Genomic DNA, 14,475 nt, shown 5'->3' with positions numbered 1-14,475 from the left:
ACAGAAAAAGGTATCAAGAAAGGTAAAGAAGAGAAGATAGATAAAGACAAAAAGAAAGAAATCAGGAAGAGATAATACAAGAAAGGAAAATCAAGGGAATAGGAGATAGAAAGTATAACAGAAGAGTCACATGAAAAAAAACCTCAGATGCCTGAGAGTGGATGTTGATGATGACACTTGTGTTTATTGCTCCACCTCGATTATGTAAGCACTAGCAGCAACCCTGTTGTCTTACTACTGTGACTAGAGGCAAAACACAGCCGCTGTGAAGTTCATTTAAGGAAAGAGGTTGTAAACGAGTGCATTCAGACAAGACAATGAGTTATATTTCTTGTTCTCTTTTTTTTTTTTCCTCCTAAGATCTTGTTCCTCCCCTAGATTAGTGTACAGTTGTCACAGCTGGTACTTACAATTTTGTAATTTTTTGCCCATTGCTTTGTTCCCCATTTTTGCACAGCACTTTGACTAAATTAAGTCCAAAACTTACAGTACTGGGGAAGAGAGGACTCACTTCTCTCCCCAGTGCAGAGGTAAAGGAAATGTATATTTTTTTGTCATTCCACTATTAGTAACTCTCAGAATATAATAATTGCTTCCCCACACTCCCGAATTAGAAAACTTTACCTAAGGGTTTCACCAGATGATCCCCTTCTTTTCCACAGGTTCACCAGGCTGCTTGAGCGGCTTGCAGCTGAAGATGACTTTCCATCCCCTACATGCATGCGGACTACAGTTGACGTGGTGAATGCACTGCGCACGTTTCTTTCTGGCTTAGCAAGGATGATGTAGACCTTGGGCACAAACATACAGCCGAGGGCCACTGTGGCACTCAGACTCACTGAGAAGCACATGGTGATTATCTTGTAGTTGCTTCCAAAATATATTGGCACAAAAGCCAGCCAAATGATGCAGGTGGTATACATTGTGAAGGCAATATATTTTGCTTCATTGAAGTTAGCTGGGACATTTCTTGTCTTAAATGCATAAAAGGTGCAGCTCAAAATTAATAATCCATTATATCCAAGGGGAGTTACAACACCCAAGTTGGTGGTGTTACAAATCAGGTAGACCTCTCGAATGCTTGGGTAATCATGCATTATATCTGGTGGTTCCATTATAAAGAGGGCAACAATGATACCTAACTGTATACATATCAGGATAAATGCAATAACCAGCTGGGCACAGGCACTCATGAACCTAGGTTTCTTTGTACAAATTTTCTTCTTGCTTCCAGCCAGGATTCTTGCAATGCGGTTGGTTTTAGTTACCAGAGCAGAATAACTCATAGCTGGCGAGAGGCCGATGCCAATTCGTTGAAGGTAACAGTAAATCTGTTGAGGTTTTGCAATGAGACAGAAAGTGCACAAGTAACCCAAGCAGATACCGGCTAGAATGATGTAGCAAAGTTCTCGACTGGATGATTTGACCACTGGAGTGTCACGGTACATTATGAATATAACTGTAACAAACAAGGTGGCCAGGAGACCCAGACATGCAAAAACGACTGCTGCAATTGGTTCAGGATCACCCCATCTGAGATACTGGACTGGAATGAGGTCACAACCTACAGAAAAAGAAAAAGAAGAAGGTGAACTGAAGTATGTAGGAGTCAGATTCTTTAATGATAGTTACAGGGTTTCCTGATATTTCTCTTCTTTTTATGTTTCAGGAAGCTGCCATTATAATGAGTGCAGGTTCAGATTATGTTAACATAATGGCTCAATAAGTACATTTCAGTGACAGGTTATTTCAGTAATATACTTTATCTGGAATGTAACATGATGACCATGCTGATTGACATAAGTCAGCTCTCACAGTGGAATTTACCTTTTAAATTCTATGAAATATAGTAATTTATGAATAAATTTCAGTATCAAGTTGCATTACCTCAGTACAAAGTGCCTCAGGGTTGTCTGCATACTATTTGCACTTAAGGGACCAGATCTCAATCCTAATAATAATATTGTGCACTATGAAGGATATTGGTACTTGTTCAATTAATATAGAGAGGAATCGTTCATATTCTAACTGTCAAAAAAAAAGGGAATGTTTCTTTCTCAGATATGCTAGCTTTTTTACTAACAAAAATTTTGTAGAATCAGAGTTGCAACTAATAGGTAATTTGGGATGGCACACTGCTCACTTCTTTATCTGTCATTCATCCTTTTGAAATTTCTGAGAAATTAAAACCTCTTCCAAGTTGTGAAATCAAATTGAATTTAATAAATTAGTCACAAAGATGAATTAACAATGCAATCCATCTAAGGACACTTGTTTCTCAGTTTTTGTATAGCTTTTAACAAGCACCCACATCACAGGGAAACAAAAAAGCCTTTAATTCTAGGGTACAGATCAACACATAGAAGTAAAAGCTGGCAGAAAACCTTTAGCTGGCATCCCTTCTCCATCCCTTCTTTCTTTTTGCACTGTAGAGACTGTATAGGTGTGGTATCTCTGCTTTCTGGCCAGTCCATGATCTCTTCCAAGATCCCTGAGCAGGTGGATTTCCTCAGTCAAGTTCATTGTGTGACCAATGCTACCCACATACTCCATGTAGCACCAATTGTGTGATGTGTAGAGGGGATGTTCCCTTTGAACATCCAGTGTAGCACAGGCAATCACAGTGCCAAAAGGAGACACGCTTCTGTACAACAACTTTTGCAATGGCTCAACCCCCCTCATTTGCTGGTAATATCACTTTTTCAGTCAGGGTGTAGTGGCTTCTGATCCTTGATACCCCCAACTCCACAACCCTTATAGTCAACCTTGGGTTTCTCCTAAAGTTTTCTGTCAGAGGCTTCAGGTGAGACTGTGCTCCCCAGTTGCAGTCTAGAGCAAATTTTGCACAGCTGGTCCTGTCCAGACCAGTCCAAGGGCTACAGCATGAGCTATCTCCTGTTTGATCTGCTCAAAGACTCGTTGTTGCTCAAGGTCCCACTCAAGACAGTTTTTTGGGTCACTCACAAGGGAGTGCTTATAAGCTCTCTAGTCTGGAACATGCATTGTCCTACGATGCCTAGGAAAGCTTGTGTTTTCCTCTTAGCTGGTGGAGAAATAGTTGCTATTGTGCTGACTGTTGTAGAAAATTGGTTAGAAATGTGAGGACATATGAACATGGCTAAAGCCATGGACGAACTGCTAAAGTATAAGACACTGTCTAGGCCTGTGAGAACTCTGAGATAGCAGGGCCATGAGAAAGCAGCAATGTCCTTGGGCTTTCTAAATTGAGCTGGAAAACAGGAGCTTGGCATTAACAAAACAAAGACCCTTAACGAGCCACCTGTGTAAACAATGAAAGGCAATTGAGATGATATCACCACCTAACTGTGTACCAATAAGGAGCCTAATCCTTTTAATATTCATGAGCCTATTATAGAGTGTATATTAGGCTGCTGTCAATCTTCAATAAACGAAGTCCCTGGATTCTTACATTAAGCTGTCCAGAGCTTTCCGTTGCGACAGCTGACTACATCCATGGGCACATGACAGCACCCATCCTGCCATTTTATTCCCAAGAACTGAATCTCCTGTTCAGGTTCTTCGATCTTGCTTCTTTTTATGAATAAACCAGCTTTCAGAAGAATCTGAATCACTCTTTTTCCCTTCTTGAACACTTTTCCTACCTTGTTGCCCCATGCCATGATGTCATTGATGTACTGTAAGTGCTCAGAGGCATAAGATTTTTCCAGGTTAGCCCATGACAAAAGGAAGGACTGCATTTCCACTGTAGGGGCAAATGATTCCAGGTATTGAACACCTCTCCACATGAAAGCAAACTGTGGCCTGTACTCTGCTGTCAAAGGAACTGAAAAAAACACACTGGCAATGTCACCTGCAGCACACCACTTGGTTTCCTTCAATGTTGGTTTTTATTGGAGCTCTAATACATCTGGCACAGCAGCACTCAGCAGTGGCCTTGCTTTACTCAGGCCATGATAGTCTACTGTTCACCTCCACCCTCTATCAGACTTTTGCACTGGCCATATGGGACTATTAAAAGATGAGTGGATCTTGCTGATCACTCATTGGCTCCCCATATATTGAATCAACTCATGGATGGGAGCCAGGGAATCTTGGTTCATGTGATATTGCCTCCAGTGCATCATCCTTGTAGCAACTGGCACCTGCTGTTCTTCAACTCACAATGGTTCAACAACGAAGTGATCTTTGGAGAGGCCAGGAGCGGTGGATAGCTGCTTGATCTCCTCTGTGTTCACAGTGGTTACTTCAAAAACCTGTTAGCACCCATTTGTGTCCTAGAAGTACGCTCTTCTGGGCTAGTCTGGGCCTGCTACCCAGGGACAGGCTGTCTCAGGGCACATTTCAGTTATCACCTTACCCAAAATTTGTCTTCTCTTACACCAGGAAGACACCAGATTTCACAAACACCACAATATGCTAACATTGTTAATTAGTAATATTAAACAGCTCACATAAGGATGAACAAGGACCTCAGAAACCTGCATAATAAAAATATTCATATCAGTCCCAGATAGGAAGAGGGAGATGTATTTTCTTATCCTAACCACAAGACAGTCCCCCAGCACAGCAAGGCCATCAATGTCAGGGCAAAGCACATAACCATTGTTGTATTAACATGTTCCCAAGCTTAGTGCTATGAAGGGATAAGCAGTGCAGCCAACAAACTCTGTAACAACTTTCCAGTACCTGAAGAGAGACCACAAGAGAGCTGGAGGGGGACTTTTTACAGGGGCATGTAGTGATAGAACAAGGGGGAACGGCATTAAACGGAAAGAGGAAATATTTAGATTAGATATTAGGAAGAAATTATTTGCTGTAATGATAGTGAAGTACCAAAACAGATTACCTAGAAAAGCTGTGGATGCCCCATCCCTGACATTGTTTGAGGTCATGTTGGATAAGGCTTTCAGCAACCTGGTGTACTGGAAGGTACCCCTCTCCATGGTAGGGTGGTTGGAACTAGATGATCTTTAAGGTCCCTTCCAACCAAAGCATTCCATGATTCTGTGATTCTATGACCTGCACAGATGTCTGCCACTTAATAACTCCTATAACTATAGCACACTTAATATAAAACTGCCATTGTCTCAAGCCTCATACTGGGAACCAAAAGAACTGTGGTGGCTTGACCTTACCTGGATGCCATGTGCCCACCGAGCTGCTCTATCACTCCCAGTAGGACAGGGTTAGGGGACAAAATAAAATGGAAAAACTCATAGGTCAAAATAAAGGTAGTTTAATAAAGCAGAAGCAATGACCGCATGTGGAATTAAAGGAAAACAAAAGATTTATACTCTACTTCCAATCAGCAGGTGATGTCCAGGTACTTCCTGAGAAGCAAACCTTCAGTAAATGTAACATTTGCTCCAGAAGAAAAACATCATAACAAAAAAATGCACATGCACCCACACCTTTCTCTTAGGTTTTATTGCTAAGCAAACATAATATGGAACAGAATATCCCTTTGGTCAATTTGGATCAGCTCTCCTGGCTATGTCCTCTCTCAAGATCTTGCCCATACCCACTATACTGGTGATGCCTTAGAATTTTTAGGATTTTTAGCTTTTTATAGATTTTAATATAGCTGGAGTTTCTTTCACTTTAAACCATTACTTTCTTACAGTTTGTGTGTCACATTCCTGATGCTTCAGCTTAACTGTTTTTTAATCTTCTTTTCAAGGCAATAGATTTTTAGCAAGAACATTTTGTTGGGATGTACCTGGACCAGAATAACAAGAGATATGGTAGACAAAATAAGATAGAAGGCTCAAGGCCCTTGGAGGGACTCCAATGGGGCAGTTCTGAGGGTGGTATCAGGGTAAAAGGAGTCTTAGGATTGGATGTCCCCACTGGATATGATAATTAGTAAAGATATAAAAGTGTAAGAATTCTGTATGTGGGTGCACATCTTTGTATTCCCTTGCCAGAAGTCCTTCATTAAAAGAGCTGCTCTCTACCTTACCTAATATTGCCTGGACAGTTTTTTCTCCTGATTTTTTAGGCAACACTGGTGAGGGAGGAATGCTGGGAAGATAGCCTTGATAACACTGGTGTGTTATCAACGTCTCTCTAGCTACTAATGCAAAGCACAGCACTATGAGGGATACTGTAGGGAAATGAACTCCATCTCAACCTGACCAAATAACAATATAAGGGAGGATCTTGATATTCTGGAGTGCATCTTCCTGACAGTAGGAACATGCTGGCACTACCAGCTAGGGCAGGACAGATGGTGAAGCGAAAATGCAACTAGAAGCTTTTATTTCCCCTATACTTATATTTGGGTTGACTAGACGTGATTGCAAAATCTAAATTACTTCAAAATTTTGTATTTTTTTAATCACGTGCTGTCTTCTGGGTAGGTCAGACAGAAGAGTGTTGATCTGATGGAGTGGCTCATTACAAGGCACTTCACCCTATGAGGATAGAGAGCCAGGGGTTTGCGTCTGTATTTTCAGGAGTGAGGGTAGTTAGGACTGACTGATGGGCATGTGGCTGCCAAGAAATCTCGATTAATTAGGTAACATGGGATCTCAATGACTTGATGAATAGGAGTAAATGTAGATATCAGGGCTACACTTTGGGAATTTCTACATGCAGGTCTATTATTTACCTTTTCCTTTAAGTGGAGCTTAAGGTTTTTCCAAATCTGCCACTGACATTCTTAGTAGTAAAAATCATTTAACAAAACAGTACGGGTAGATATTAGACTTAGCCCCTTTCTTCTTCAAGTATTTCTGCATTCTGTATCTCTACAGAAATAATATTATCAAAAAGATAATACTTAAAATAAATTGGCAATTGTACAAGGTGGATAGTTCTGTATTTTTGAAGAGAACAGAAAAATCAGAAGGATTGGGGTCAACAACTCTCTAACTTTAGTGTAGTTGAAGGATACAATTTGAAGTTGCTCCAGTGTAACAGAATTGTACTCTGCTAAATACGGAAAAATTTGCCATCCATAAATAAACTGTTTTGGTGTGCAAAGTTTTCTGTTGCAATAATAAAATTCTTACCACATCTTAATGTAAGAAAGACATTAGATTTTTATGAAACACTCTCATAGCAGTAGTTGATGACACCTTTTTCACTCTTGCTCATTCTATGGGTTCACTTATTAGTTGTGAGGGAGACAATGTATTTCTTTTTGACTTTTTCAAGATTAATGTAGCACAGGAATCACATTGTTAAAATCAACATTTTATGCAAGTGAGAGTGGTGAAAGAAGGGTGAAAACCAGAAAGCATCCTCTGTTGTGTGCAGATATCTCCATGTGACTGTTTTATGAGAAAGTTATAGTAAGTTTTATGAGTAAATGACCTTTAAATCTATTTCTGATTTTACCAAAATGTAAGTAATATTTTGGGAAACAAGTTGTTACCAGATTCCAACACAACTTTATATTCTTAGACAGGAAATATGAGGAGAAAATGTCTTTATCTGGCAGCTGGCCTTTGCAAGCAGACAATGATATAGGGGCTAAATTTTGCTTCACTTCTAATGTTGCAGCAGAGGTGAATCATAACCAGATGTTTCTCATTAGTTTCAGACTATTTTGTGCCTTCCTTGCTTTATTACTCTTTTTACATTCTCTTAATAAAATACCTGAGAAAAAAAGTTGAAAACTTGTCCCATTTTTCCTGCCACTAGGTATACTTTACAAGGAGAATGCTAAACTTCGCAATGATTTATTCTTCAATTAAGATTTAAAGACTGGATAATCTTCATAAATTAATGATTGGTGAAGTTTTCATATAATAGTTTTGCAGGTAATGGATTCTGACAATGACAATTTAGAAAAGGACAACTAAACCAAGTAAAAGAAAGTTGGGAAAACAGCACTGTGAGTGTTCAGATTATATTGATGGCCAGGACTACACCAAGACAAAAGCTGAAAATTGGTACCACGAAAGGAGTGCATTCCTATCAATGGCTATTTGGACAAGATTGTACCCCACAGCCTGCCTCTTGCACTTTGTCAACGTCTCTAAGCACCTGGAAAGTTTTCTCTCCTAGCTGGCTCAGAAAGAGGTGGAACAAAGCCAGTAGTCTTGTTTTGTGGACCCTGCAGTGTGCTGAGGCAATCTTTGGCTTGTGGAAAGGCTGTTAGGACGCAATTCAACTTGGAGCAGGTGTTGAGTTGTTCTGTGCTCACGGGTGAACGGCTTCTGGGAATGGAGCCCCAGTAAAGTTGACATAAAACTGCCTTTATGCTCCTCTCGCCAGAAACCTCACCAGTATCAAGAAAGATACTAAATACATATGTGAATAGCAAGATGAGCAGGTAGAAAAAGTTAGAGTCCCATATGACATGCTAGGAAAAGGTTTTCTTGAAGAAGCATCAAAAATCACCAATAAAATACAGGTAAGGATCTTCTGAGAAAAAAATACTTTGTGATATTTTGAAAAAGCATTTAGCTATTTCAAGGGTGTGATAAAATGTGCAGTAAACAAGGAGAGGAAATGCTCTTGAAGGCCTGACCAGTGCCATAGGTCTATTAGTAGGTCTATTAGTACACTGTCCTCTTCCTGTGGAGGCAAATTTGTCACTTATTTTTTATCTTTCATGTTGCATTAAAATTAGTTCATTTGGGAGAAGAGTTTACAGGCATGAAACACTGTATTATAGACCACATTTTCTGGGGATTTGATCTTAGTACTATTTTAATTTGTTAGTATAGCTTGACACCTACAAGACTTTACCATGCCTACAGCATTCATAAAAATGTATTAGCTTAGCACTGAAAAAATCATGATAGGCAATATAAAATACATTATTAAACTAGTTTCAAAGATAAACTTGACAGACTAGGGATTGTGATTAGGATTCACTCTGGAAACTGAAGAGAATTCAATAAATTCACTTAACATCATGAACTAAAGCTTACTGAATCTGCACATGGAAACTAAAACTGGCAGAAAATTGCTGCTGGTTTAGTAAGTCCTAAATATTTTTCAGAGGGGCTTGGCATCCTGGTCAGTGAGTCTGACCTGTTAACAAAAGACTTGGTTTTCTCAGTAACTTTTCAGACATCCATCCAAGGAAGTCCAAACACCAAAGCTGAAACTCAAACAACAACCTAGATATATTTTAGTAATTCATGAATCTTCACATAGGATTTGGCATTTTTCAAAGTGTATTAGATATTTTATATTAATGCTTCTGAATGTTTCTCTCTTTATAATCCCAAAAGATGGGAGAAGGGATATCTTGTTTAGTTTTTTGGGTTTTTACATATATGGAAAGCTGAGATGCGAAAATGTCAGAGTCAGAATAAAAATTTACATTAAGCTGACAGAGTATCTTTTATACTTTAGGGTGGATTTTTTTGGTTTTGTTTTGGTTTGGTTTTGGTTTTGTTTTTGTTTTTTTTGTTTTTGTTTTTTGTTTTTGTTTTTGTTTTTTTTTAACTCCAGCACTATCCAAACAGACGGTACCTAAACACTCTGGGAGACTTATCAGATCCCTGACTTCTACATGGAATCTGGACCAACTGGAGGGAGGAAGGACATCTTTAACAAGTCTGGTGCTATGGTAAGTTACTATAGTCACTTTGCCCTTTCTGGTGGGAGTTTTTGCAACTGCTACAATAGCAGAGCATGTAGAAGTGACCATCTTCTTTGCTGCCACAGTGCCCAGGCTGGCACAGTTACTGAAGCCATTAGCAAATGTGGGTTTACATAAGCCATGGATGCAGCTTATGACTGTACATATGTGTATTCAGTCACCTCTGCAGGGTAGGATTTGGGATCAGCCACATCTTAAACCATGAAAACTGGAGTATCTGTATCTCAGGGGCCTAAGTCTGTACTAACTGAAATATACAGATTTAGCAGTGCATTGTAGTAAAAGGCAAACCCATGAATTTTAGAGTAGTACATTAAAGATGCTCTGTGACCATATGGGGAATGAGTCTTTAATTCCACAAGTGTACAGAATGACAAGACCAAGTGATGAATTACAACAGTCAGGTCCATCCTTATGTCAGCTCTACTGTTTTGATTTAAGTTACACTAAAAAGTGCTGGCTCTGTGTGTTGTAACTGTTTTGTTCTGAATACATCATGTTCATCAAACTTTCCATAACCGAAGGCACAATTACAAGTGGGTCCTTCTGGCTTTGTTGGCAAGTTCCCATTCATCCAGTGCAGGAGCCTCCAAGAGCTCAGTTTGTTGAGCTCAGCACTATTGAACGGCTCACTTGAGCCCGAAGCGCTGTATGACTCACATTGAACTGGAAGCTGAAGTTCACACCTTATCTGGAACAAGGAATTGAGGGAAGAAAAGTCCACAAACCCATCTACAAGGGATGGGAGAAAATGACAGACAGAGATCCTGTTCATAATATCATCACCTGAACCCTCAAATCATCCACATGTGCTTTCTCCGAGAGGCTGGTGTGAGAGTGACTTATGTCAATGGCTAAATTTCATTTGGAATAAAAAATAAAAAGGAAAGAGAGATACAGGTCACAGAAAACAGGGTGAAAACTAGACATTATGTCTACTGATGTGCATTCATAACACTAAAAACAACCAGATAAAAATTGTGTCCTTCTACTACCGTCAGCCTGAATTCCAGCCTTACCAGTTATGATCAAAAGCCAGATGCTAGTAATGTTTCAGCAGAAAAATCAATGTCAACACAGACTAAATTGTCTCCTGTCCCATTTCAGACAAATGCTGAAATTACCAGTGGCTGCAGCATTATCACAAGTGGGAATAGAAGAAAGCAACTTGATAGAAATAAGCAGTTACTGTTTGAAAATATTTCGGGCAAGAGATTCATTACTTTTTACTTGTGTGAGGGGCGGAATCCAGTCTGATGAGACAACTGAGGCTCCGACCCCCATGGCTTCTGCCACAGACTGAATCAGGATGCTGCAGGCTGAGCCAACCAAGCCCTTGTTGGGATCCACTGCAATCCACCGTCAAGTATCACCCCTGCCTTTGGCCTCATGGATATGGGCTGTCTCATAGTGTACTGGAAGCCAAGATACAAGCGACCCCCAGCACTGTCTGTTCTTTGTGGCTCTTGCTGAATGTACAAGCAATGCCCTCAGGATGAGGGAGGTAGTAATTTTTGCTTCTCAATGAGGAATCCAGATCAGTACAAGCCAAACTGGATGTAGCATCAGTGTTGTCAGAGTTCTTTGAAATGGCTGTTATGTCACTTAGAGCTGGGATGACCTTTTTTCAGTCCTTTCCATCTGTTGTTTGGATAATCCTAGCTCTTTTCTGTCACTTTGAGATGGACAGACATGATCATGACATTGCTATCCTGGGTTCACTGTACCTTATTTGGTGAAAGTGTTTTTGTAACTATGGTAAAATATTTATTTCCGATATATATCCTTACCCTTGAATAACAAAACATTTCAAGAGCTGTAAAATAGTCAAATTCCTACTTTCATGGGAATCCAATTAAGAAAATCAAATAGCCAGCATGTTTGGAATATGCAGAAATTGAGAAACTTGCCAATGCAGCCTGAAGATTATCCAAGTGTCATTGGAATTAGTATAATCTGTGTTTCTTGCAGTACTTGAGGTCACCAGACAAAACTTTGTTTCTGGTATTGTTGTATGCTGTCCCTGAACATCAGAAAGAGAGAATCATTCCTTCTTTCCCACCTCAAAGGACATTCTTAAGGACATTCTTAGTCACTAGTGGCAACTGGACCAAGATGCTCCTACATACATTGAAAAAGCTCTGAGAAGCTGAACAAAATTTGTCAGGTCTTTCTAAAGCACTATTTTTGAACGCAGAAGGCCATGCCCTCAAAGTCTCTTGTGTTTCTGGGAAATAAAAAAGCCATTCTCATCAAGTTACTGAAAAGTACTTTCATTTAGGTTTGCTCATCAGCATTCAGAAAATGCCTTCATTTGCATGACATCTATTTCTTTTCTATCTGCTGTGAATATAATGGAAAGAAGGGCTTTGAGGAACAGTGGAGTGACTGGCATGTACTTCTGGACTTAAATCATGAGTTTCTCCTGCTGTAGTGGAGTATGTGGCTCAGCTGTGCTGGCCATACTAATGTGTGAATTGATGCTGTAATGTATGGATGTTACTAACAACACATAGAGAAGTAGGGGAGCTACAGTAGTTTGGAAAACTTGTCTTGATACTAAATGAGTAGGAGAAAAATTAGTTGTAGTACATGTTGGGATAAAACAGATAAATCTGAAGAAAAGGAAGAAAATTACTAGGTTTTTGTCCAAGGATGAGTGTGATCCCTAGGGAATATTGTATGCATAAGCAATGAACCTGAAATTTGTGAGGAAATAAAATATGGGCAGCTAAACATTCCCTTTCTTACCTCAGCTTCGCTTCTAGTTAGAGATGTTTCCAGCAACTATTTAATCAAGAGAAACTCTCATTCTGGCTTGTCTTTTCCACTACCTTTGGATTCCCTGTTCCTTTCTGTACTTCAGAACTCCAATGTCTTTTCCTGTTCTGAGAATAACTTTGCTTTCCTACACATATTGCATCCCTTCTGTCTTCTCCTGTGCTGCATCTGAATTCTGATATTCCATGGGTGACCGAAACAGTACATTAATCTCTCTTCCTTTCTGTCAGTAACATCCCTGACGTTACACATTTTATGTAGTGAAGTTTGTGGCACAAAACTGATGCTGATCATTGAACATAAGAAAGATGGAGCAATGTTTTGTTATGTGAGCCAAGAAAGGATTCCAAGTAAGTTTTTATCCAAGATCAGATCCTGGATAAAAACCGGTGAGGTGCAGCTCTGCGTTAAAAGCCATCTCTGGCACATGGCTAATGCATTTACAGGACTGTCATTTGAAGGTGATCATGCGAGACAGACCTATTTCAATTAGGTTTTTTTATGTGTACCCTTGTGGAGCTGACATTACCTAAGAAATGGCTTTCTTAAGCAACAAAGAGACTTAGTCTGCTGCAGTATCAGATGCAGGGTCATTTCAAGGAGATTGGTGTATGCTTTATTAAACTGAAGGGAAATTTCCCTGCCAGAATACAAAATACATCTCACTCTCCCTACTTTTAATTCACATTTATTACTGAATCCTATGTTGTAAACAAGGTTGAAAGGGAGTTTTTTACAAGCTGTAAATATTGGTACTATAAATATGAACGTTAGAAATCCAGCTCACTATATTGTAAGGATAAACTGGGAATAGATTTTTTTTAAATTCTGTTTCTGATACAAAGTCAAAAAAGACAAGATCCAGCCATCATGTGAATATGAGTTAGTGGAGATTACGCAGCTGTGAAGCTATGTGATAGATGTCTTGGTACTAGGAGGGCATATTGTATCAGTTGTGCTCATGGAGGCCAAAGAGGGCAGGGTACGGTTTCCCAATAGTGCCTGCCAAATTTGTGCCTGGCTGAGGAACAAAGATTAGATCTCCTGAGGAACACTGCTTGACACTGATGTCAAGGGTTCTCTTGTATGTGGATTGACTTTGGTCCTTGTAAAGGCATAAAATCCATATCTAAAGCCAGATGAATGGTTTGCAAAATGTAATTTTGCTAACAAATACAAAATATTTGCTCATGTAATACATAAAGCAGTTGGCTTGACTAAAAATACAACTACTTTCCTTAAAAACAATCAGTTATGGGTGGAAAATCATTGACTCATCCTACAAGAACTTTTGAGATGCCAACCCATCCCACTCTTCTATCCTGAGTGCAAAGTGAGACTTTCAGAGGGTGAATCCTCCCACAGGACCAGACTGATGTCTTGCTTGAATCAGGAGATTTGTGTGCCTGGAGAGCCAGCTCAAAGCACAGAGCCTGAAGACCAACCTTGTAGCCTGGTTACTCCACATTGCCTTACATATGGTGCTTACAGGCTAATTACCCAAATTTCATCAGATCAATGGGCAGTTCCCATCACTGGTGTTTCAGAAGTGTTGGCACTTGGAACAAATTTCCTCCTAACTGACTTGTAGCAGTCCCTTTTCTAGCTGATCTATGTTGGGTAAAACTTCAGGTGCTTACCAAAACAAGGGTGAGCTGGGATCTGCAATATCTCGGACAAGACCCCTGGAGGAGGGAGAGTTGACCAGTTGCACTAATTAACCTTCATGAACTGACCAACCTGGTGTGATGGCCTAGTCCCTGCGATGTGGGCTTTGGAATCTTCTGGATGGCCCATCTGGGGAGTGAACCTGAGATTATGCCATACCTTCAACACTTTGCTTTTGGGGACACATGCAGCCAGTTCTCTTTTTCTCTCCTTCTCCATTCTCCTGGCACAAGAAAGCTTTCCCTGAGATGAGAAGTCTTTGGTGGCTGACTGCTGGATGCCTGGGGCAGGAGTGGGGGAGCAGGGCTGTGGGAGCATAGATGGAGGAGCACTTGCAAATTCGTTTTACTGCTGTTTCATTTTTCTGAGTTGTCAGTTTTTTTCTAGGGAAAGTGCCATGTTGGACATTTTCTGAAACATACCCCATCGATGTCACAGTTAAATGACATTTTTGAAATAATTTGGTAACCTAGTTT

The 14,475-nt window shown here is 39.9% G+C and overlaps 1 protein-coding gene across 1 annotated transcript in view; it reads right to left on the bottom strand.

The window, feature by feature from the left end:
• GRM5 (glutamate metabotropic receptor 5) overlaps positions 1-14,475 on the bottom strand; it is a 231,498-nt gene that overhangs the window by 29,637 nt on the left and 187,386 nt on the right. The window contains 1 exon segment of the mRNA XM_032678605.1: positions 625-1,564. Within this exon segment, the coding sequence (XP_032534496.1) occupies positions 625-1,564 (940 nt within the window).

This window comes from Chiroxiphia lanceolata, chromosome 2 (assembly GCF_009829145.1).
Source record: "Chiroxiphia lanceolata isolate bChiLan1 chromosome 2, bChiLan1.pri, whole genome shotgun sequence".
Classification (NCBI taxonomy): domain Eukaryota; kingdom Metazoa; phylum Chordata; class Aves; order Passeriformes; family Pipridae; genus Chiroxiphia; species Chiroxiphia lanceolata.
Note: the sequence above shows the minus strand (reverse complement) of the source record. Positions and strands in the feature narration are given on the sequence as shown.